General features: G+C 46.2%; 6 protein-coding genes across 9 annotated transcripts; 2 read left to right on the top strand and 4 right to left on the bottom strand.

Annotated features, from left to right (window-relative positions):
• Positions 1–266: 266 nt before the first annotated feature.
• LOC117899580 (protocadherin Fat 1) lies at positions 267–23316 on the bottom strand. Of its 2 annotated transcripts, none has more exons than XM_034809694.1 (7): positions 23132–23316; positions 19948–20249; positions 18092–19135; positions 17310–18027; positions 16962–17229; positions 9806–9808; positions 267–279 (listed from the first exon to the last, which is right to left on the bottom strand). In XM_034809694.1, exons 1-5 carry the CDS (start codon positions 23190–23192, stop codon positions 16976–16978), a joined length of 2379 nt encoding a protein of 792 aa, XP_034665585.1. In that variant the 5' UTR covers positions 23193–23316; the 3' UTR covers positions 267–279; positions 9806–9808; positions 16962–16975. The 2 variants fall into 2 exon arrangements, with proteins under 2 accessions (XP_034665585.1, XP_034665586.1); XM_034809695.1 differs by having other exon boundaries at positions 17310–18024; positions 23132–23314.
• On the bottom strand, positions 633–3557 carry LOC117899582 (synaptic vesicle glycoprotein 2C). Its single transcript, XM_034809698.1, has 9 exons — positions 3329–3557; positions 2492–2930; positions 2254–2432; positions 2016–2197; positions 1580–1963; positions 1303–1420; positions 1077–1236; positions 885–1012; positions 633–809 (listed from the first exon to the last, which is right to left on the bottom strand). The coding sequence occupies exons 1-9, from the start codon at positions 3372–3374 to the stop codon at positions 754–756; spliced, it is 1692 nt and encodes a 563-aa protein (XP_034665589.1). The 5' UTR covers positions 3375–3557; the 3' UTR covers positions 633–753.
• Positions 4158–5054, bottom strand: LOC117899593 (mediator of RNA polymerase II transcription subunit 7). Its single transcript, XM_034809712.1, has 2 exons — positions 4643–5054; positions 4158–4586 (listed from the first exon to the last, which is right to left on the bottom strand). Exons 1-2 carry the CDS (start codon positions 4970–4972, stop codon positions 4254–4256), a joined length of 663 nt encoding a protein of 220 aa, XP_034665603.1. The 5' UTR covers positions 4973–5054; the 3' UTR covers positions 4158–4253.
• On the top strand, positions 7486–12640 carry LOC117899578. Of its 3 annotated transcripts, XM_034809692.1 has the most exons (10): positions 7486–7874; positions 8045–8232; positions 8294–8493; positions 8833–9749; positions 9923–10254; positions 10310–10457; positions 10519–11054; positions 11113–11307; positions 11369–11599; positions 11868–12640. In XM_034809692.1, the coding sequence occupies exons 1-10, from the start codon at positions 7847–7849 to the stop codon at positions 11940–11942; spliced, it is 2850 nt and encodes a 949-aa protein (XP_034665583.1). In that variant the 5' UTR covers positions 7486–7846; the 3' UTR covers positions 11943–12640. The 3 variants fall into 3 exon arrangements, with proteins under 3 accessions (XP_034665583.1, XP_034665582.1, XP_034665584.1); XM_034809691.1 differs by having other exon boundaries at positions 11369–12640; XM_034809693.1 differs by having other exon boundaries at positions 9959–10254; positions 11369–12640.
• On the bottom strand, positions 12787–13906 carry LOC117899591 (general transcription factor IIF subunit 2). Its single transcript, XM_034809710.1, has 2 exons — positions 13265–13906; positions 12787–13203 (listed from the first exon to the last, which is right to left on the bottom strand). Exons 1-2 carry the CDS (start codon positions 13811–13813, stop codon positions 12955–12957), a joined length of 798 nt encoding a protein of 265 aa, XP_034665601.1. The 5' UTR covers positions 13814–13906; the 3' UTR covers positions 12787–12954.
• On the top strand, positions 14343–16723 carry LOC117899581 (alpha-1,2-mannosyltransferase ALG9). The gene is made up of 4 exons (XM_034809697.1): positions 14343–14592; positions 14653–15021; positions 15080–15557; positions 15619–16723. Exons 1-4 carry the CDS (start codon positions 14441–14443, stop codon positions 16489–16491), a joined length of 1872 nt encoding a protein of 623 aa, XP_034665588.1. The 5' UTR covers positions 14343–14440; the 3' UTR covers positions 16492–16723.
• Positions 23317–23337: the final 21 nt, after the last annotated feature.

Below are 23337 nucleotides of genomic sequence, written 5' to 3' on the forward strand. Positions count from 1 at the left end.
GACTGGCACTCCACACCATGCCTCTCTGCCCAAACTCCTGCCAGTTAATTGGTGTTAATGAGATTTGCATGTCGAAGGAAGTCGTAAGTAAACCTTTAGTCCTTGCTCAACCAGCGGCATAACCTTTAGCCAAGCATTTCATTGAGTGCTGTGCTTGTATCAGGGTGGATAAGGAAAAAATAAGTACTAATTCGTAGACGGTGCGGTTTAGTTTCGTTTATAGCTGGAAGTGCACTGCCGTGCTTTGAAGCTTTTCAGATATGTCTCTCTCATTCTGCCCTCAGACCGATCGAAGCTGCAGCCCACAGACATGAAAGCTCTTCTCTGCATAGCTCTTCTCTTCTCTTTTCTCTGCTCTTCTCGCTAACAGCGCTAACAGAGCTGCAGTTGGCTGAGCTACAGTCTGTTAATGGATAACGCTCTGTTACATTTGCTTTGTTACGCTGCGCTCTGTACTCTTGTCTCTGTTACTTTGGGCTGTTAAGAGCGCTTTAGCCCCCTTAGCGGTTGCAGCTGCGAACACTAAACGCGGCATTTTTTAAACAATAACGATTGATACGAATAATACCAACGATTACATATATTTTAATGGATTTTACTAAGATAAATATAAATAGAAACCAACAATTATATTTAGCCCCCAATAATTGCTAGATCGTACAACTAAATTTTCCTAAGATTTTACATAAACTAAAACTACAGTTCAGTGGAAGTTGCTCCGTTTTATGGGGGAGAAACTTCAAGCGAAGTGCCTTAAGAAAAGGTTGCCTTTGCTGGGTTGGGCACAAATATGGAGAGTGTGCCAGCCACTAAAAGAATAACAGAGAAGATAAAACATTAAATAAAAGAACTCTAAAAAGAAATGCAAGAAATGTTAAACTTACACAGCAGCACGGATGATACCATTATGAATGGAGGCAAACAACCGATCTGAACGAAGACAGGAAAGAGTAGATTACCCGACAAGGCGCCAAAGCGTCCACACATCATGGCAATGGCAACGACGACAGTTCTGAAAGGCAAAAAGATGTAAATAAGAGATAATAGGAAGAGGGAGAGGGAGAGCTATCACTCACCTTAGCTGTGTGGGGAACAGAGCCACGACAGCACCCAAAAGAGAGGAGACTGCAATGCCCGTGATGGTCAGAAATAAGGCAGAGACTGTGAGAGTCATCAAACTGCTGACGGAGAAGTACAGCAGCAGGCCAAAGGTTCCCGAAATATACAAACCATAGGCTGTAGGAAGTAAATCATGGAAATTAATCTAAAGATTAATGGGTGGAAAAGCGAGAGGCTGCTTACTCATCAAACGCTTGGGCCCCAATGCCTTCATAATGCCACCCGCAAAGAAGTAGCCCACAAAGCCACAGGCCGAGACGATGATGTTGTTTATGTACATATCCATGGAAATCTCCTTCGGCTGAAAGGCAGATCAGAAAACAGAGTTAGGAGGAGAGTGGGATAAAGAAAGGGAGGTTTACGTCACTCTCAGCATGATTAGGCGGAAAGTTAACTGACAGATAAGACTTATCTGACTTATCTAGTTGGAAGATAGAATAAATGGAAAGATAGTTCTTACCTCCGAACACGCATTGGCATAATCTAAGGCAGTCTCAGCTGTTTTATTGACGCTAAATTCGAGCACAGTGCACAGGCTGGCGGTGGCGCCATCAAACTCAGCCTCGTACTGCGCCATGGAGGCAAACAGCTGTGGCAGCCACAAACGGATGGTGTTCATGCCCAAGAAGATGCCAAATTGCATGATGTACAGCAGGAGGGAGAGGCGCAGCAGGGGCTTGTGCGCCAGTGGCTTCATCTGAGCCAAACCCGAGCGCAGGCTCTCCATCAGCGTGCGCGACTGCGGCTTCTGCGGCACTTTTTCGCCCGTTTTCTCCTCAATCGTGTAGATGACCTCGTCCCGGTTGGCCTTGCGATTGGGCACCTCCTGCACGAGCTGCTTGATCTGGGAAAAGCAATTAGAATGCGTCTTTCTCTGGTGGTTCGAAGCTACTCACTGGATAGGTATCCTTGGGTTTGCGCGTATTCACATGGTAGATGTGCTGGAAGGCCTGCAGAGCCTCCTCCGTGCGGCCCTGGGCCATGAGAAAACGTGGACTCTCGGGCATGGCGCAGAAAATCAAACCGCTCACCAGACTGGGGATACCCAAGACAAACAAATAGATTTGCCAGCTGTGAACTGTAAAACAAAATAAAGTAAGAACTAAGGCTACACCCTCCGATGCTGAAACTCACTCGTTAGACCCACAACTTCAAAGTCCCAATCCCTGGGAAAGATGCCCCAGGCCAGGAGAGGCAGCGAAATTGTGGCCGTGGATGTCACCATGCCCACAATCATGAGCACCGAGGATCTGTGCTTCGGTCCATGCATCTCCGTCAGGTATGTAAACAGCACAGCTGCAGGACCATTAACACTACAAAAAGACAAAGATATAAGCCATAGAGAAGACCCTTTGGGGATCATAAAACTTACACCAATCCACCGAGAAACTTGAACACGACCAGCATTATAAAGTTTTGACTGAGGGCGCTGCCAAAGACACAAACGGCATCGATCAGGTAGCCCCAGTAGAGGATCTTTTTGCGCCCCTTGGTGTCGGCCAGATAGCCCCAGGCAATGGCCGATATGGTCATGCCCGCATAGGCCACCGCATTCAGGACACCCTTGTCCTCGAGCGTCAAACGCAGATCGCACTCGGCCACCGGCAGGATAAATGACATGGAGCTCGACTCGAAAATGGCAGCACTCTGCGCGGGTATCGAAACGAAGAGTAGGAGCAGATTGAAGATGCCAAAGCCAGCCGCATCGATGGCCTTGTCGAAGTCCGCAGGTGCATCCTCTTTGGGTGCCCCCGCCTCCGCCTCCGCCGTGCTGTTTGAATTAGCATCCAAATCGTTGTCATTTTCGGGTTCTGTAGGGTAGCCAAAAGATTTAGGTAGGTTTTGCTGTATCGTTGCACTTGTGTCATTCGTTTTATGGGTAGAGGAACTGCTCTGCCTAATCTCTCCCTTATTTTAGATTAAAAAAAAGTTCTTTGATAACAGAAGAGAGAACAGTTCGTAGTTCTGATACATTTTAGAGGAATTAAAGTTGTAAGAGTGTTCAAATCCTTTTCTAGCATTTTGCACGAACTTGCGAAATTCGCTTAAGATTTGATTTGCTCTTCTTCACAAATATTTGTATTTTTAAGCACTAAAGTTCTTTGATCCTTGATGAATCTTGAATATGTATATTCAACGATTTAAGGTCACTATTTCTTTATGTATCCTCTTGCATTTGCTGCACGTTTCATTAGCTTTAAGGATTTACCTTTACTTTTAGCTGGATCCACACTTTCAATATTTTTTTGCGACATCTTTAATGTGTATATCTATCCTTATCTATTACTCTTATTAACTTGCACTTGAATGTTCTCAATTGTTCAATTAATTCGATGTTGGTTTTAATTGAAAAGCACTATCACAAATAACTTAAAGATCCACAGTTCACGGCTCCGACAATTGTTGCTTCCACTTGCAGTGCTGCACGTTAAATGATCTGCCTGAGTGAATGGTAGCTGCTTTTATCGGGATTTGTCTCAATAAAAACCTCCAGATTCATCCATCCACACACTGCTTATCGCGAGGGAGTTACTACGGCTAAGGAAGGTAATAAACATATAAAACGTTGTTCATACATCATCTTTAGACGGAATGAACGAGCGAACACGTTGTCATAGAGGGAGACACAAGTACAGTGCGTTTTGATAACTGTAGGCACTGTAGCAAACCACACACTCACCATGAAGATGCACTAAAGCTGCAGTTTCCCTGATCAGTGTAGATGTTCGTATGACAATGAAACGCGCTGTACTGATGATACGAATTTCTACTGTGAGGTAAGGGCAGTTTCCCTTGGCATGAACCAGATCCATGATTATCCCTTGCCAAAAACCATATCACGTTTCATTAGCTACGTCATTTTGGTGGTGAAATCTGTCGAGGCATCTGCCCGAACATCTCTTATCTACAGATAGACGCCGCCACACGACAGAGCAGTGATATTGTCTTCCATAAAAAGTATCACTTGAATGACTAAACATGTTTATATCGATGTGAATGAAAGAAACTGCTGAGAATTACTCATATAACATAAAGGATTCGCTTCACAAAAAAAAATAGTTTATTCCTAGAGTGCTATTTGGGGGGCTGTAAATATAATAGATGTCATTCACTATGACCAGTCTGCTGCACTCTCATTCGATGCCATCCACCAGCTTGCACATCATGCGATCGTGCTGATAGCTTGGATCATTCTTGGCTGCCGCATTCGATTCGAGGGGATCCACTTCCGACTTGACTTTGGCATTGCCCTTATCATCGTCGTCGCATAGGACGGGCAGGGCGGAGAACGCGCTGTTTACAATGTCCCGCACACGCTCGAGGTGCTTCTGGAAACGAGTGGCGGTCTCCACACGCTGCCGCTTCTGCATTTCCATCATTACGCGCAGCGTTTCACGGGCCTGATGCGGCCGAAACTCGTTCAACAGATGATGCATATTGACAAACAGCAGGCTGAGATCATCTATCTGCAAGGCATTCAGCATGATTAGTCCATGGATTAGTCCGACTGCATCCAACTCACCTTCTCTGTTCGCCGCGGACTGTCCGGATTGAGGATGAGGAAGTCTATGAGGTCCAGAAAATTGACCAGCAGCGAGTGGTTCAACTTCTTCAGCTCCTTGCGACGGTCAAAGTGTATGGGGATGAGGCGCTTGATATTCTGCGACTCCAGGGAGCGTATCATTTCGTCATTGTTGTATTGGATGCCAAACATGCTGTAAACTTCGTGCTGCGACGGCGGCGGCGGTGGCCGTGGAGCGCGATTTCGGCGTATGTTCTCCTCCGTGTAGTTGCTGATGTACCGCTCAGGCGGCATCGGCAGGCTGGATACTTGGGTCTCTTGTGTCGACATTCTGCAATTCTGGATTCCTTATTAAATCTCGGAATATACGAAAAACAAATTATTTGATTTTCTCTGTTTTGATTTTGCGTTGGAAGTGTGGCCGCTTTCTGCAACCACATAAATCCGTGTTACTTGCGGGTGTGTACACACTGAAAGTGCGTCTTAAAAATACTGGAAAATAAAAAAAAATGCAACCCATCCCTCACCACCAATTCTCTCTCTCTGTCAGCTTCTTCTCTCATTCGTCGACCCCATGAACGGAAAATGATTTAAGATTTACGTATATTTTTTTTGGTATATTTCTGTGGGATTTCTGTGCTCACATTGGGCCGCAAAAATGAGGAGAGAGAGGAGAAAAATGTAAAATGGTGTAAGGATGATTTCAGGTGGTGGTACGATGGCCATACTTGGCCATCTAGACCAAAATTGATAGTATTATGCGAAACAAACCTCTTTGGGCCTTAGAAAGTCCTTGTTACTAATTTGCGACATTATAAGTGTGGCTTTGGGTCTGCAAGCGCCTTAGGGCGACCTTGGCTTTGCTGTTTCGGGACAAAATTTCGCGTCTTTTCCACTCTGATCACCACCGATTGACTAATGCCATGTTTTTCTGCAGTATTAGCTGTCGTATAGCCATTTTCAGTAAGCTACACAATAATATTTAAATTCTCTAGATATTGTTTCTTCTGTCTCAGGTACAACATAGGCACTATTTAATAAATTCATGGAATCTGCTTCGATTATTATGAGAAATGTCTTAATTTGATGTCAGTATTACTAGAATATAACCAAACAAATATTTAACATCAAATCTTCAGGCATATTGTTGATTCCCAATTTTGATCTGATAGAAAAATTTGATTAGAAAAATTTTGAAATATTAATATGAGTACTAGGCGCTCAAAACAACGAAAAGTGCATAAATGAGTACATGCGACTTTTTTAGTTTTTTATTTTTCGCTATTTAAAAGCTATTTTCTTTACCGGGTATAAAACATTTGCAGGTATTGTTGATTTTTTGAAATATTAAATAAGTGATTGTACATGCGACTTTTTGTTTTTAAGGATTTAAAAGCTTTTTTGATATTCTACAAAAAATTGGTTACGTTTGCATTATGCGTTTAGAAGTTATGGGCGACGAAAGTCAGTTAATGTGAACATGTACTCATCATTGCTCCCCACTGTATGTACAACACGTATACATTGGATATTGGTATTGGAATTGGTGCGGCAGAGCCGTATGCACATTGATAATTGGTAATAGATAAGGCCTGCCGCCCCAAAAGCGATTGTGTGAAGAGGTCCACTAGTTTTACTCTATGTACTATGTACATATGTAGGTATGTACATATGTATATCGGTATTCGGTAAGAGTCTGTCCCAGTTCAGGTGTCTCAGGTCAATTATTAAAAATTTGTTTTGAGCGGATTCAGCAAGAATGTTTTGCTACTTGTATGGAGGATTCCGCAGTATATCGTCATACTCTTTTGACTAACGCTTTATAAACGCCAGGACTCCCTTAAGCAAAATGTATATCAATAGCTTGTTATCAGAAACAGGTTTAATTCATGCAGATACATAAGAATCGGGAAGAAGAATTTTGAATGATTAGAAATTTAGTTCTAATGAAGTTATCAGGCGGCGTTTTGAGATTAGAGCTTAGATGCAGTTTGACATAATCCGGTGTGGCGGCTCCTGGTAAAAAATATAAGACGAGGAGCGATCCTCTAGGAGTAGAAAAGCATCCATCTGTTGTAGGTGAGAGTGTATTCAAATAAAAGAAAATGAATATTTTATTTTATATTTCAGTATGGCTTTGCAGCTTTATTTTAACAATATATGCATATATAGAAAGTATCGGGCTTGTTGTGCATATAATCTGTGCCGTTTGGAGTCCACCTAACATTAACTCACTTGGGCTCGTTGTTTTTCTAACATTACACGTACAGGTGTGGCTGAAAAAATAGCACCATAAAAAAAGGATCTAATAAAGCTTTTGTTACGACATTTTTTTTTGTCATCTTAAGGCCAGGTTTTTCCCAAGCGCAGGTCTCACAATATACCAACGAGTTGGGCATCTCGTGCAAATTATTCCAACAAAACGACAATTCGACATAAATCAACGGTTGAGGTGTTGATACCTCCGACATCTCCCTGCCATACATAATGGAAAAGCAATGCGTAGGCAATAAGTTTTTTTTGGCAATGGGACGGTACGCTTATCCTTGCTCCGGCTACTGGAACGTCGACGCGGAAGGTTGGTTGCGGACAAAATTTTGTTTTAAAATTTTTTCAAAATGTTTATTTATTAAAAATTAAATTATGAAACAATTATAATGTTATTTTACATTGCCTTTGTTGCTGGTTCATTATGATATAAAATCAAAAATTTAAATTTTAACCGTCACCACGCTCCCACCCCATTGTTGGCCTGCTATCGATATTTGTAAGCAATATATATTTCATTTCAATTAACTATCTATATTTCATAAACCTTCGCGTGGTATGTCGATTGTTGCCCATCTCCAGGAGCAAAACAAAATAGCAAATTAGATACATACATATATCTAAATATTGAATTCGCGCCAATTCGGGAAATAAGAAACAGAACAACCATTCGAACAGCTAGGAAATATTAATAAATAATCATTTGGATTTATCTTAAAATAAGTGAATCGTGTAATGTTTTTGGTTTTCGAGTTACGCCCATGCAAAGCGATGCGTGCTTCCACCATTTTGTAAGCTGCCTCCTCGTGTCTCAGTGTTCGTATGTGTCAGTGCGTTTATGTGTATTATCGTAGCAACGGAACCTGTCGCAGAATGGGCGCACAGAGCGAAAATCGCTTAAAAGACAAATTACTAGGCAGTTTTGTGGCATAAGCAATGGACGGGAACCCGCTCGAGGAGTCCGGTAAGTTTCACGCGCAATCCCGTGGACCTGACGCCACTTTCTGCGCAGCCGGCCTGTTGCGGTCCGATCAAAAAGACAAACAAAACGATCGGCACTGATTAAGTCAGCGCTATTTTCATACATGCCCATCAATGGCTGAATGCTGAATGAAATTTTTGTTGTATGCATAGATCCCGCTTCCACCGCACGGCAGAGGGAGCAGGTCTTGATGGTGGCTGAGCATCGACCTGCAACCAATGTCGCCAAATGCATCGTTGCGTACGAGGAGCAGCCAGAGCTCTCCCGACTGGTGACGCTCCTGGAGGAGGTCAGTAAGAACTCGGACTACTCCACGGACCTCCGTCTATCCACGGACTATGTAAGCATAAAACAATTCCATGGGAATATTTTTGTATAGCATTCCATTCTCTATGCACCAGTACGGCAATCACCTGCTGCGGCATTGCCTGAGGGACAAGGATGTGACGCGACGTGTGGCCCTCGGATCTGGCGGCAGTGCCATCCAGTCACTCGGCAAGATCTATGCTGATCGCGTGGAGTACATCAGCCAGACCACGGACAACATCAACGAGTCTATGTCATCGGCGCAGCGTGAAACCAGTGAGCAGACGACCAGTGGGTGAGTAACGCGTGGAAAAGAGAGGTGGATGCTGCCGGTCGGTGCCATGTGCTCAGCGAACGTCTCGAAAGGCGTTGTTTCGTTATCACACGAAAAATAAGTAACTCTTATCGGCGTTTCTCTTGTGCCCCTTTTCTTTCGATTTGTTTACTTGATCAGCGAGCCGGTTCGGGTTTGTGTTGCGCGCATTGAAAGTCAACAAATAATAAACTGCTTAGTATACGGAAACATTAGCATGGTGCGACGCCTCAATTGTCACGATACCTTCTTTCTACTTCTCCCAATTATCCAATGCTCAATGGTATGCTAATCATGTCAATTTTCATTCTCTTTCAACAGCCAGGAGAGCACCGCACCCAAGCCGGAAGAACCGCGAAAGCGTCGAGTTAAAAAACTAACGCAGAAGACAGTAGATCCGTTTATGGTGAATCTGGAGCCGCGTGCGTTCAAAACAATGTCGGAAGAAAAACGTTTTAGTACGACGGGCATGGCAAAGTGCAGCCGAAATAGAACAATCGAGTACCTGTACCAAGACCACACGCCGCCCAATCTGTGGAGAAATGCGCCGATCGTGGACCCCCACCTGACTTCTGAGCTCGACGAAAAGAAACAATACAAATTGTTTACGTACCACGTTGAGCACAGATACAACACTCTCCTGCCAGATATCCCCTTCGAAAGGCTTAATCTGATTAAGGAGTACGTTGCTTCGAACAATGTCAGTCAGGAAATACTCAACGTTCACATGAGCACGGCCGAGTTCCTCACTGAGTACATTGCCCTGGAGAACAAAATGCTGGCCTCGCGCTATGGTGCCACAGTGAGGAAGAGAAGAGAGGATACAGCTTTAGAGACCACAATGAAAAGGATGCTCGATGCGGAGGAGAAAGATGGCAGTTCCCCTAAAATTGCGAGAATAGAAGATGAAGCAATGAAAGTAGATGACTCGGCAGACAACGCGACGACAGAAGAGTCTGCAATCGAAGCTTCAGAACCTATGGAAGTGGATCAATCGCTGAACCCGCGGGAAAAGCTGCAAACGATAAACTCAGTGGACTCGGGTCTAGGAATGACGCAGGAAATGACCACACTGGACAGCAGTCAACTTGAGGATGCCACTCTTAGTGCCAGCCGAGTGGAAGGACCTGCTTTATGCAGCACCCTCCTGCCAGAAAGACTTATGAACGACTCCAGCGTCCTGGACAATCAAGACGCTGAAATGAACGCTCTGCATATCACTGTCGATAAGACAAGAGGTAAACTAATGGCCAACCCAATAGTTTAAGCGTAGTACGGATAAGTTTTTTTGTACCCACTTTTTTTTTTTTGTAGAAGTTGATTTTACTCACATTATTGTTTCCGTTTCTGTATCTTTGTTGTGGACATTGTCCGCGAATTTGCATAATTGGTTTGCAAATTGTTTTGGCAGGGCTGTCATCTGACGACGAAGGTGTTGTACTTTCAGATAGCGAAGAGCGTCGCATGCAGTCGCTGTCGCCCAAGGTAAGGGTCAGGGATATTCTACCAGGTGTGCCCAACAAAGACACAGTCACTGTGCTCGTTGATGAAGAGATGCGTGCTCTGGGTGGCATTAAAGAAGAAGAACCAGAGGAACACCAGCCCGATTTCGAAGAAGTCGTAAAAGTTCCCATTGAAGTCTGTCATCCGCTTGAGTTGAACATTTTTGGGCTTTCCGAAGCACGCTTAAGGCGCAGAATCATATTCAAGCTGCCAGATGAGTTCAAGAATTTCATGAAATCTGTAAGTAGTACAAATCCCCTCATCCATTTTATAACTAATGTTTGTTTTGTTTTAGCGTGTTCCCCCCAAGAGAGACGCAGAACCAAAGCCTCCAAGAGCTCCTCGCAAAGTGATAGATGAAGAAACGGCAGTTCCGGAAAAGATCCGAGAACCTGTCCTAGACAGAGAAGCGAGGATAAGCTTGGAGTTTGACTTGGATAACAGTATGTGCCTTACCCCCATAATTGTTTTCCTAACAAAGTCATAAAACCCATTTCCGAATAGATTTCCTTGGCTTTCGGCGACCCACCCATGACTCTGGCGTTGACGACATCAGATTACTCGATTCGCGACCATCATCGGCCATTATCGAACCGAAAGCCGAAATTCCTGCAGATGCCACACAACCTGACAAAGCAGCGGAGGATAAATGTGACAGTGATTTAGAAGCTCCACAACTTGACACAGCAGCAGCAAATGAATCAACCACCGAGAATGACAGTGGTTTAGAGGCTACAGCAGCAGCATCTTTGCATGCTAAGAATCAAACCAATACGGACGACAGTGGCTTAGATGCCATACAACTTGACGCAGAGGCATTTTTGCCGCCCCCAAATGATCAAACCAATACGGACGACAGTGGCTTTGAGCCCACACAACTTGACTCAATTTTAGACAATTTAGCAATAAGCGAATCATCCCCAGCGCACACCCTGGACGACTGGATGGAAAGTACGAATAGTACTCAAGAGAGTAGTGACCTGGGTGTTGATAATCCGTTCCAAATTGACAAAGGAGGCTACTCAGACTCCAGCGAACTGGTAGGAGACCCTTAAGAGTATACTTTCAAAACCATCAAACTAACCAATTGAATTGCAGGTCAGGGATTGGCACATACGAATAGCACCCATGCTGGAAGTGGCACACGAGAGGCAGAATTTCAAATTTGCAGATTTGGGCACTGAAATAATTGAAGCGTGTCAGCAGGGCAATGGCAGTGCTACATTGGCCGATGTGATGCAGGGCAAGGATGAAACCACCATGGGTCGGCACTTTTTTGCATCATTGAAATTGGTAATTAGTTGAAGATTAAAGATTATTCTGCAAACGAATCGCTTTCACATTTCTTTTGCAGCTGAATGATGGCAATATCGTGCTGAAAGATGAATATCGTGATAAAAGCAAGCCATTGGATATTTCCCAGTACAAAATGGAACTTAAGAGTACGGAGCGAAAGCAAGTGCATCCAGAGGATGACATTGGTAGCAGGAATGTGGGGAAGCCAAAGCCGTTGGCTGCGAATAAGAAACCACAAAAACGAAAATCCATGGAGAGTCCAGAGGCAGCGGAAATGCATGTACAAATGGTGCGGTTAATTAAGGCCATACCCAAAATATCGCAATCGCCAGACGATGGCGACTCCGGCATATCATCACTGGCTTCCTCCGTGACGATGTCGCCGGAGAAGAATTAGTAGAAATTTGATCAGTCGTAAATATTTTAATGTCTATCAACCTTTTATTCTGTAGATTGTCCGTCTCCCTATGTGTAGGTGTGTGTAGAGTTTGTATAGTTCTGTCTGTTTTATTGTGTTCATATCGAATTTTCTAACACATTATATTGTGTCTCCGCAGGGTCTGCAAATGCTGCACTTTTCCCAGCTGTACTCCAAAATTAAGAGGCTCCGCAATAGCCATGCATTATTTTAGTTTAGTTATTTTTTTGAGCACGTGCAAATATTTTATATTTTAAGGTCTAATTTTATAAGAACTTCAGCCTCTGTCGAATACAGCGGCTGTACAGGCCATATGTGTCGACAGTTTTTGGAACAGTATTATTTAAGCTCGATTTCCTTAAGCATTGAACAATTTCAGATCGCCGCGAAAGTGTTTTTCGAATAATTCTTGCCTCTTTTCGGTTGTTTTGGTTTTTTTATTTTAAGAGTTATTTTTGCGTTCATTTTTCTGAATTTTTTGTTACGTTTTCTTTGCTTTTTTGATTTGATTTCTTTCATTTGTTATTATTTAAATTTCATGCATTTTTTATTATTATTTCCTTAATTTTTAAAACCTGCTAAGGCTCTAATCCTTGATTAGGATGAAAAGCCGAGTCGGTCTACGTCCGCTTTGGCTAGGGCTATGCATTATTATTCATTTCATATTCTACACCATCCTTTACCTTCCTTATTTCATTTGCATTATCATTCATCACTGCACGTTCTTGGCATTCTAGGTATGATTTATTTTATGGCTTGATCGCTGTGTTTTGGGAATTCGTGAGCTGATAGTACTAGCATCAAGTACCTGATCTCGTAGTGTACAAATGTATCAAAAAATATAAACTTTCTTCTGAAATTTTAACTGTAAATAAGCTAAGCCTGGCACGAGCATGTACATATTACCCAACACTGCATGATATATATGGGATATTTTACCTGACGTAAGGTCTTATTACAATGTACAAAATAACAACAAAAAAATGAAATTTTTTTTTTAGTCCTAAGCACATATATAGTTGTAACGAAATTAAAAGAAAAGATGCAATACAAAATTTATGTATGTTTTTTTAATGAAATTGTTGGATAGGTACTAAAAGATCACCCCCACGACGGTGTACAAACAACCAAAGAATAAATGGCATTCGATTCGAGTGTGAAATGGAATGAAATGTTATTCCGAATCGCTGCTGCCCGACTTGTGCTCCTCCTCGTCCTTTTTCTCCTCAGTCTTGTAGTGGCGATACTCCTTTTTTGAGCTCCCACATGTTTTTGTGCGGATTTTTCATGTTGTAGTCGCAGACATCCTTGAGAATTTCCTTCAGATAACTGATGGGTTGATTGGTGATCTTGACCAGATCCTTAATGTTGTAGTACTGATGCTTCTCGAAGGCATGGAAGAGCATGTCCATCACGGAATTCTTGTCGTCACGAGCCTTCTTGCCCTCCGCCTTCTTACGCTCCCGGTACTCGATCTGGAAATACGCAAAATTTAATTTTTCACACATAAAAACACCAGTATGTTGCAGTATTTACATTATGAGCATGATCCTTGACTGGCTTGAAGTTCTGGACAATCTTATCGATGGGCTGCACCCTGCGCTGGGGCTCCGACGCCTTGCGAATGGAGTCCAGCTTCAGCTTCATATAACATGTGTCTGCTATGGGGCGGCACTCCAGCTTCTGGACTATGCGGCCCTCCATATAAAGTTTCTCGTTGTCCGGCGTGGCCCCGGGTGCTGTGGAGTTCTCCTTGCCAATGTTGGCCGCCGCCTCTGGAGCCATGTGCGAGAATACCCCTAACGTTTGCTTCGTCACCTGCGACACGTCAAGAACATGCTCAGTTGGAATCTTCTCATCCGGATCGAGGGCCAGCACGGCTGGTGTGAGCGAGAGTGACACCTGGGCCTTTTGTCCCGGCGTCTTGCTGATGCGCAGCTTGCCCACGTCCATATTCGAGGGAGCCTTCTCCCATTTCTGTGCAATGTATTTGGGCACTTTCACCAGCCACACGCCACGTCCAGCATTGGAAAGATCCAAGTCTTTGTCAATAATTTGTACTTTATCTTTATCGTCTTTCGACATTATTTGTATTTTTTTTTTTTATATTAATCGCTACAGCGAAATTGGTTGGTCGCAGAGTTGAGTCCGCATTGACCAGGTACCAGGTACTTCAGTTTTGTGTTGAGTGTTGAATATTACTGAAAATTTTGTTGTTAGTCTTAGATTGTCCCGCTTGTTACACACACCATGGATGCAGTGTAGGGTTGTGAAATATATATCAAAATATCAATATATCGATATTTTTTTAAATAAAAATATATTTATATCGTGATTTTTTTTCCAAAATATCAATATATTGATATATTTTTTGATATTTTAAGTTCGGCAATTTACCTTTTTTTTATGTATAAATGTACATACGTATACATCGATCTAGATTCTATATACATTCTCGATATCCATAATCTGCAAATCGTTGAGATAGATCTCAAGATCGTAATTCATCCACGATATCTTACTCGTGCGTGACTGATACACACATCAAAGTTTGTCCATCTCTAAGATTGATAAAATCTGATTGAACTGTTACCCATCACTTACGCCAAGCCGGTTCTTCGTTATCCAGCACTAATCAGCTGTTTCATATCCAATTGGAACTCCTGATTAGATATTTCACTCTGGGGCTTTTCCCAATTAAGCTGAGAGATAATGGCACCACCCTCGGCAAGGGCTCGATACATTGCCAACAAGGCAGACAACCAGATTCTGTCCAAGAAGCCACCCAAACGACTGGGCCTCAACGGTAACAACAAGGACGCCGCCCCGGCCGGCAGCAAAAAGGAAAAAGAGTCAAAAAAGCGGTAAGTACGGAAATAAAACAAATACAATTTCCATTAAATCAAGATGCTTTTCTTTTGCAGAAAGCAAACCACGGGCAGTGCGCCGGAGGCAACCAATGCAAGTAACATAACGCCCAGTGTCGGACTGGACACGGCATTCAAGACATTCGTGAGTGCGCGTCTGTGCAGCGCCATTTGGGCGTACATTGCCGACTGCGACGAGACGTTCAACTACTGGGAGCCGCTGCACTACATCATCAATGGCCATGGCCTGCAGACGTGGGAGTACAGCCCGGAGTTCGGTCTGCGCTCATACACTTATCTGCTGCTGCAGGGCGTGCCCGGCTACTTTTACCAGAAGATTTTCAATCCCAGTCCCATACTCATCTTTTACATGGTGCGCTGCATGCTGGGCTTTGGCTGTGCGGTCATGGAGCGGTTTATGTACAAGTACGTAGCCCGCCGCAATCCTCGAGGATGTCTCTAATGCTTTTCGAACTCCTTGCAGATCCATTTGTCAGGAGTTTGGCATACACATTGGACGCCTCTGGTTGATTTTCCAGCTGTTCAGTGTGGGCATGTTCGTGTCCAGCACGGCGCTGCTGCCCTCCTCGTTCTCCATGTACTTTGGCTGCTCCGCCCTGGCCGCCTGGTGGCAGCAACACTACAGCCTGGCCATTTTCTTCACGGCCATCTCGGCGTTGCTCGGTTGGCCGTTTGCCGCGCTGATTGGCGTGCCGCTGGTGCTGGAACTGCTGCTGCGCCAGCGCGACTGGAAGACCTTTGTGCAGTGGTCACTGATCTCGGGTGCGACGGTTGCCATACCGATGATTGCCATCGATACGAGCTACTTTGGCAAGCTGACCTTTGCGCCGCTGAACATCGTCTGGTACAACGTCTTCACCAGCCATGGGCCGAACATTTTCGGCACTGAACCCATCAGCTATTACATTGTCAACGGTTTCCTCAACTTTAACATCATTTGGGTGAGTCTCACAAGCCAGAGTATGTCCATCTGCAGACCACTTCATGGCGTGTCCATTTTAGCTGCTGGCTCTGCAACTGCCCATCATGCTCTTCTTGGACTATCTGATTGTGCCCGCCAAGTCGAAGTCAACGCTGAACTTCCCCCACTACATCTCGCTGGCGCCGCTGTACCTGTGGCTCATCGTGTTCTTCGCCCAGCCGCACAAGGAGGAGCGTTTCCTGTTCCCCGTGTATCCGCTGATCTCGCTGTGCGGCGCCATCACCGTGGACGTGTACCAGCGCATCTTCTTCCGCATCAAGATGCTGATATTTAAGATCAAGACGAACGTGCACTACCTCGACCACACCATGTTCATTGCCATCATTGTGATGGTGGCCAGCACACTGTTGGGGCTGTCGCGCGTGTTCTCGCTGTATCGGAACTACCATGCGCCCATGGACCTGATGCTGGAGCTCAACCAGTTCAAGGTGACGCCGCAGTACAATCCGAACCAGATCTACAATGTGTGCATCGGCAAGGACTGGCATCGCTACCCTGGCAGCTTCTTCTTCCCGGCCCGCAACTTCCGATTGCGTTTCCTCAAGTCCGAGTTCCGCGGCATGCTGCCGGCCTACTACACGGACGGACCCAATGCCACACAAGTGGTGCATCCCTACTTCAATGATCTCAACCAGGAGAACGAGCACATGTACTTTGACTACGATCGCTGCGACTTCCTGGTGGACTTCGATGAGGGCAAGTACACGGCCCTGGAGCCCAGCTACTCGAAGCGCACCAAGGACTGGTCCATCATGAAGAGTCTGCCCTTCCTCATACCGGAGAAGTCGCACAAGCTGCTGCGTGCCTTCTACGTGCCATTCCTCACGGACAATCACATCCAATACGGCGACTTTAATCTGCTCAAGCGCAAAACCAAACGCAATGGCAGGTAGGAAACGGACCAGATCGCTTTCAAGGAGTACAAACGACAGCATTTTCCTATCTAACAATTGTAACTTCCCCCCCCACTACCTGTATAATTTCCAGTGATTTTGTGTCCACCGATTTGATTCCTGCGCGTCTTTTATGTTCGTCCTCGTCCCATGCCAAAGTTGTAAAGATCGTTCCGCATCGAAAGTAGAATTTAAGCCTCCGAATTATAGACATCGAGATTACTTAAACGTATTTTATGTATGGATCCCTCTCGCGGTTCTCTCTCTGTACTGGGAAGCAAAAACTTTACATTGGAAATCGCTTGGACTTAGCCTAAGTACATGTGTGTGTGTGCAGGGGGCAGGGACGGGCGGTTCTCTTTACAATTCTATATTTGGTCTACTCAATGTACATACACAGTGCTGGGGGGATGGATGGGGGTGTGCCCTAATCCTAAACCTAAACTGACTTAGCAGCAATATTTACAAACTCCTCCTGCAGCTTCTAGAAGTACACCGTCAGATTGTTCTCAGAGGAGCCCATGGCATCGGTGGCGGACAGCAGATTCGATTGGCCACCCGCATTCGCCGAGCTGCTGGTGGTAATGGTCGTGACGCCTCCACCTAAAGCTGTGGCTCCTGGGGCTGCCACTTTTCGATTGTTGTTTTCCGGCGTCGTCGTTGACGTCTGCAGCGAGTCGTGCTCGATCTCGTCCTCCTCGTACAGCTGGCCATTGGCCGAGGCGCGCGACACGATGCCTGGCAAGAAGACTATTAACAGTCAATGTTCGGGATGAGTGTTGGGAGGGAGGGGAAGGGTGGATGCGGCTCCAACTTACTGCGAACTGTGGCTGCATAGCTCTCCCGCTGGCGCTCCCTTTCGCGCTCCCGTTCCCGCTCCAGGAGTGCGGCAGAGCTGCCCAGAGCCATGCTGCTGCTGGCGCCACTGGCCACATGGTGCAGCCCGTTGTTCATGGGATTGGCCATGGTGATGTTGCCGCCGTGCTTCATGTGCAGCACCGAGACACCGCCGCTGGTCACGCTGGCCCCGTTGCCATTACCCGCCAGCTTCTCGTGCGTCACCAGATTGGCGGACGAGACGCTGCTGTGCGCCTGGCTGTGGACTCTGTTCCGACCGATGCCCAGGGCGCTGGCGCTGCTCTTGCCCTGCTTCTTGGAGCGCACAATGTAGCAGCTGAGGGCCACGATGATCATCAGGAAGAGGCCCACGATCATGCCGAACATGCCCAGCATGTTGCTGTTCCAGCCGGACTGTGCGAGCGTCAGGCCCTCCATGGTGACGCTCACCGGCACGGAGGTGCTCCTGGGCGGCACACCCGTGTCCGTGGCAATGGCTATCAGATGCACCGTCGACTCGTTCAGGCCCTGCAGCTGCTCCGGCCGCATGTAGATGTTGCCCGTGGCATCGATCTCGAAGAGCCCCGCATGCTGCCCGCGCAGCGACAGCTCCAGCTTGTCGTTGCGATCCCCATCAGCCGCCTCCACCTTGCCGATGAGCACACCCTCAAAGGTGTCCGTTCGCGACTGCAGCGACTGCTGAAAGATAATTTCTGGTTGATCATTCCATTACCCAAGCGAATTTTCACCCTGGAATACTCACGCTTTTGGGCACCATGAACTCGTAATGGGTCTCCCGGAAACGCGGCTCCCAATCGTTGACATCGATCACCTCGAGGGTCAGCTCCGCCGTGCTGTTGGTCATCCCGTCGGTGGCCTGCACCTGGAACTCGTGCTTGGTCATCTTCTCGTAGTCCAGCGGCTTGGCCAGCACCAGCTCCCCCAGCGAGCCCACGCTGAAGAACTGCGAGTTGACGGGATCCGCAATGGTGTACTTCAGGTGTTTGCCCGGCTTATTGGTGGGCAGCGCCAGGATGCGGTTGCCCACCGCCGTGTCCTCGCGGATGCGCATTACGAAGCGCTTCTGGACAAAGGAGAGCGTGCTGAGATCGCTGTGGCTGCCGGGACGCGTCAGCTGGACGGTGGTCAGTGCGTAGCGATCGGGATTGTCGATCTGCGTGGCCTTCACCACCAGCGTGGCTCCGTGTGCAATCTCCCCATAGCCAATGGGCGTCAGCAGGGTGATCTGTCCGTTGTGCGGATGGATGCGGAAGTACTTGGCATCCTGCGACTGGACAATGGTGTACTGGATCGGCGCACAGATTCCCTCGTCCTGATCCACCGCCTTCAGAGGCTCGGGCCGCATGCGCAGCTCCCCCGGACGACCGTCATTGGGCAGCTCGGCGCTGTAAGACTCCCGCTGGAACTTGGGATTCTGATCATCCGCATCGGTGATCACCACGCGCAGCAGCGTGTCCGAGTGGCGCGCGGGCGTGCCCTGATCCTGGGCGCGCAGCTTCACCGTGAAATTCTGCAGCTGCTCGTAGTCCAGCGCCTTCTTCAGCACCAGCGTGCCCTCGAGGGGGTTGAGGAACTGCACAAACTCCGCATAGGGTCCGGGCAGCACCTGATACTCCACCGTGGAGAAGGGACCCGGCTGATCGGCATCCTCCGCACGGGCGCCCTGCAGTATCCTCGTTCCAGGGACCGTCACCTCCGACAGGGTCAGCGTGTAGGGTGTGCCAATCCACTGGGGGGCATTATCATTGACGTCCGTCACGCGCACATTGACGGGAATGACGAAGCTCTGTGTGGGGGAAGGGGAAAGACGGACTTTGGATTGAGTAAAAGCAAACACTGGACTAGGACTAGGAGCGCCTGACTGCTGGTCACTGACCTCCACGAGAGTTCAAAGCCCAAGCGTCCTGCCTGCCTGCATATATTTGCATGTTTAGCTCGACGATACACACACGCCTCGTCCCTAGCACTTGCCCTCACCACAGAGGAGCGGAAGCTCTAATGGCTAATTTATGGCCACCAACCTGGGGCTAACCACAGGCCCGGCCCCTACACACATACGTGGCGGTGGCTCCTGCTCCTGCAGCTGCTCCTTGACTTGCAAGTTGGAGCCAAACATTTTGTTGTTGATTCTAAAATTGAAATGGGCGTCGCGTCTGGTCTAGGCCTAAAACTTTTCAATTGTTTATAGAGTCCTAGCGAATAGCTGCAACTCCAGCATGTTTTCAGAGCCACTCCCCGCGGAAAGGAGGAACACGCACTAGCAGGAGGAATGGGGCAACTCCTGAGGATATAGGTTAATTGTTTGCCCCATTACGAGCATCGCACGTAAGGGTTTAAGGGTGGCGCCCCTTAACCCACCTTTGCAGGTGTGGAATGCGGCTTCACACAAATGGAAAAACTTCAAGAAAATTGCGGCCACTGACCAGGGAAGAGGTGCGGCAAAGGAAGTGGGGAAGTGGGGAAGTGGGAATGCCTGAGCGCTAGATTAATTGCCACGTTAAGCGGATCGTCAAGTGCTTGGGTGCCATTATTCTGGATTAAACTTCCTCTGGCTCTAAGGACCTTTTCCTCTACTCTAATTGCAGCGCTTTCACTTACCGGATCCGTTGAGTGTCGCCTTATGCATATAACATTCACGTAAATCGAAGAGGGTCCTCGCACACCCTCCTTGTCCAGCTCCACAGACAGAGCCAGATCCTTGCTGCCCGCTAGAATCTCCACAGGCGCCACCTTCTCCCTGAGCGACAGACTGATGTCGCCGGTCTCCGCATTGGGATCCCCATTGATGCGCAGCTTGCCAATGATGGAGCCCACCGCCAGATCTTCGGTGGCCAGGAAGCTCTCCGCCGAACCGCCGCCCTCCAGATAGCAGCGCGAGTCGAGTATCGCTCCAATGGTGGCTGAAATGAGGTACAGAAGAAGTGAAATGAGTGGGGACACTCTCTCCCTTTCAGGTTTACTTTCGGCTGGGATTTCTCGTCGTGTAAAAGCAATTTACAGAGAACCAGCGAAGGAAGCCACCGCAGAGAGTGATCCAAGTCCGAGTTGGACAGCCTCAGACATGTGTTTGCTCTCTGTCTTTGGACACGCTCTACTAAGCTTCCGTTTTAATTTTCTTTTCTTTTCGTTTGCCTTCGCTTCATTGTTGCAATTTTAGGCAGCGTCCAGAGAGCTTTGAAGACCAACCACCGAGCGAGCCACCAACATTGGGGTCCAGTCTGCAGTCTAGAGTCTCCTCCTTCCACCTGTTCCACATGTGGCTAAACTTGGCCATCGCCTGGCAGTTGGCCAAATGGAACGCATGCCGCTGATGCACCGTTTCCGGACAAGCTCTAATATCTAATTGTGTTATGGGTGCAATGGGTAAGACCTCAACTCTGAATAGACATGCAAATTTGTAAGCTGCAAACACTTTGCCTTTCCCCCAGACTACAACAAAGTGGGGCCCAGCAAATGGCTAAAATAATTTCAGATAATTGCTTAACAATTATTCAAAGACTGTGCCCCAAGCTGTTTAGGAGATGGTAATTCAAGAGCAGAGCTAGGAGTACTTTATGTACATATTTATGTATAAGCTCTGAGGCTCTTTCTTTTCTCAACATTTCTCTTATATTTACCTAGATTCAAGGCCACAATATGTGTGTCAGAAATGTTTAAAGATCTTTCAAGTTCCCCCATGTACGTGTCTTCTCTGGAGAATGTTCTCCATTACCCAACACCTCTTGGGAGCATGACATAACACCTTCCTATGGCCCTAATGCAATGGCAAACTTTTTCAAGTATTTCTCATAATTATATCCAGTACTTAGCTTACCCCCTTGGCCAGCAGAACCCGTTTAGTCTGTTCTACAAATGTGCTAAGAGTTTAATTTCTGTGTCTGTTGTTGTCGCTGTTGTTGGTTCCTGTTCGTTCTGGTAAACGGTTTCGGTTGCAAACTGTTTGCAATGACCCTGACTGACGGTCACATAGACTCGTACTCGTTCTCGTACTTGTCTGACTGTTCTCTGATCTCCGGCCGGAAATTTCTCTTTATGCCAGATGCAGATGAGTGAAATCTTCTGCTCTAACCATTCTCAAGATCTTTGCTGGTGGGTTAATTGTCGGTTTGTGACATTGGGCAATGCAAGCACTCGACACTCGACACTCGCATGCCAGATGCCAGCAGATGTCAGACTTTCTTTGGCTGATGAAAACGTTACTGAAATGAGTCTAATTGCTGGAGAGGGGGAAGTGGATGTTTATGTGGATGTGGATGGAGCTGAAACTTATTACCAAATCAGAAAATCTGGCATTTCAAAGATGTGTGCTGATAGCTCACGTACGGGTCGCACTCAAACTGGCAAGAGGATGAACTACTTTCGGAAGAAAATGGAAAGTTTTTCTGGGTAGAGCAGAGAATTTGCCAGGCTAAGTTTGGGTTTGTGCCACTAATTAGTGGCAGTTGCATTTGTGTAATCCCCTTTTTGATGTAAAAGCCCCAAAAACTAATTAGAGCCATCGACTAACAGAGCGGGTTCCAAAAACGCAAAAACCCATCCATAAAGTGCAAACATCTCAAGCGGAAATCCGTGAAGCTCTGCACAAATAAACTGGAGATTAAAGACAAAGCTCCAACTCCAGCCACAGATTGCATAAGTTCTGTTTAGTTTTCGCAAAAACTGTGCATGGGGAGTGGGTGCAGGGAGGAACGCTGCAAGGGAGTGGGTTGTGTGTTGTGTGTTGAACAAATGAAAGTGAGTTTGCAGCTGTACAAATTTATTTATCCAAAGTAGGTGAATATGAATATGAATAAAAGACAGAGACACAACACCGCACCACAAAAGTTTCAAGCAAAGTTAAAAAAAAACACAAATTTTCATTCGGTTTGTTTTGGTTTTCCAAAAAAAAAAGAAAAAGAAAGATAAAAGAAAAACCGTTCAGCTTGGTGATTTCCATGAACGAAACGAAACGTCAAACTCCTCGGTCTGGGCCACTGACTTTTGGGGGGATGGATACACATACATATGTACTATAGATATATTTTGAGAGGGGGAACACGTACATACATATGTACATATGTATGTGGCAGCTGCGAGTGAGTTCTGTCTGGTTAAACATCATAAGCATCGGCATATGGGTAAGGCTAAGCATTTCGCAATCAATCTTTTTGTGGCACAGGTCAAGCAGTAAGACAGACGGAACCGTTAAGGCAGAACCTGAACTGTGACAACCCCACAACCCCAATTGCCCCATTAAAAGCAGAGCACTCGGAATGCGTAAAGAATCTCTCTCTCTCCCTCTCTCTCCGGGGAAACAATCGCTGATGTATGACAATGTAATGAACCGAAATTAATGCACTAAATGGAACTTCAAACTGGATCAACTACCTCGGGGGCATTACTTGAAACTATCTTAGCTGCCCCAGCAGGGTCTTCCCACTTGCGATACAAGTAAGTCACGTAAAAACTTTTATTCGTCATAAATCGTTGGACCAGAACGTCGCTTGACGTCTAAGTTTTGCCGAGCCTGACTTTTCCTTTTGCGTTTAATTTATTGAGAGTCTCTCGCGATAGGAATTTCACTATTTTTCAGTGTTCAGTTTTTACTTTTCGAGTGTTCCATGCGGTTAATTACTTTGTTTGTTTTCGATTAACAAAGACGACACGACGCAATCGTCAGAGACAGTTACTCAACCGACATTCCAAGGAGAAAGGCATGGTAAGACCCCCAACCACTTCCATTCCGACTCCAGCAAGAGGAAAGATGAATTAAAGTACAACGAAATCAATGCCAAACACTTACCCTTGTCAAGCCAGCAGAAGACGCCAATCAGGTAGCATATCCAATGTTGTTTCATCCACATTTTGTACAGCAATTTTAATTGTATTCCAATTAGGCAATATCCAAGTCTTTAGCTGCACACAAAACATATAGTTTTCACTTTTTCTAGCGATCCTTGTGCACTTCTTGCAGTTCCTCTGCACTTGCCATACTTTAAGTTTCTTATT

This window comes from Drosophila subobscura, chromosome O, assembly GCF_008121235.1.
Source record: "Drosophila subobscura isolate 14011-0131.10 chromosome O, UCBerk_Dsub_1.0, whole genome shotgun sequence".
NCBI classification, from domain to species: Eukaryota; Metazoa; Arthropoda; class Insecta; order Diptera; family Drosophilidae; genus Drosophila; species Drosophila subobscura.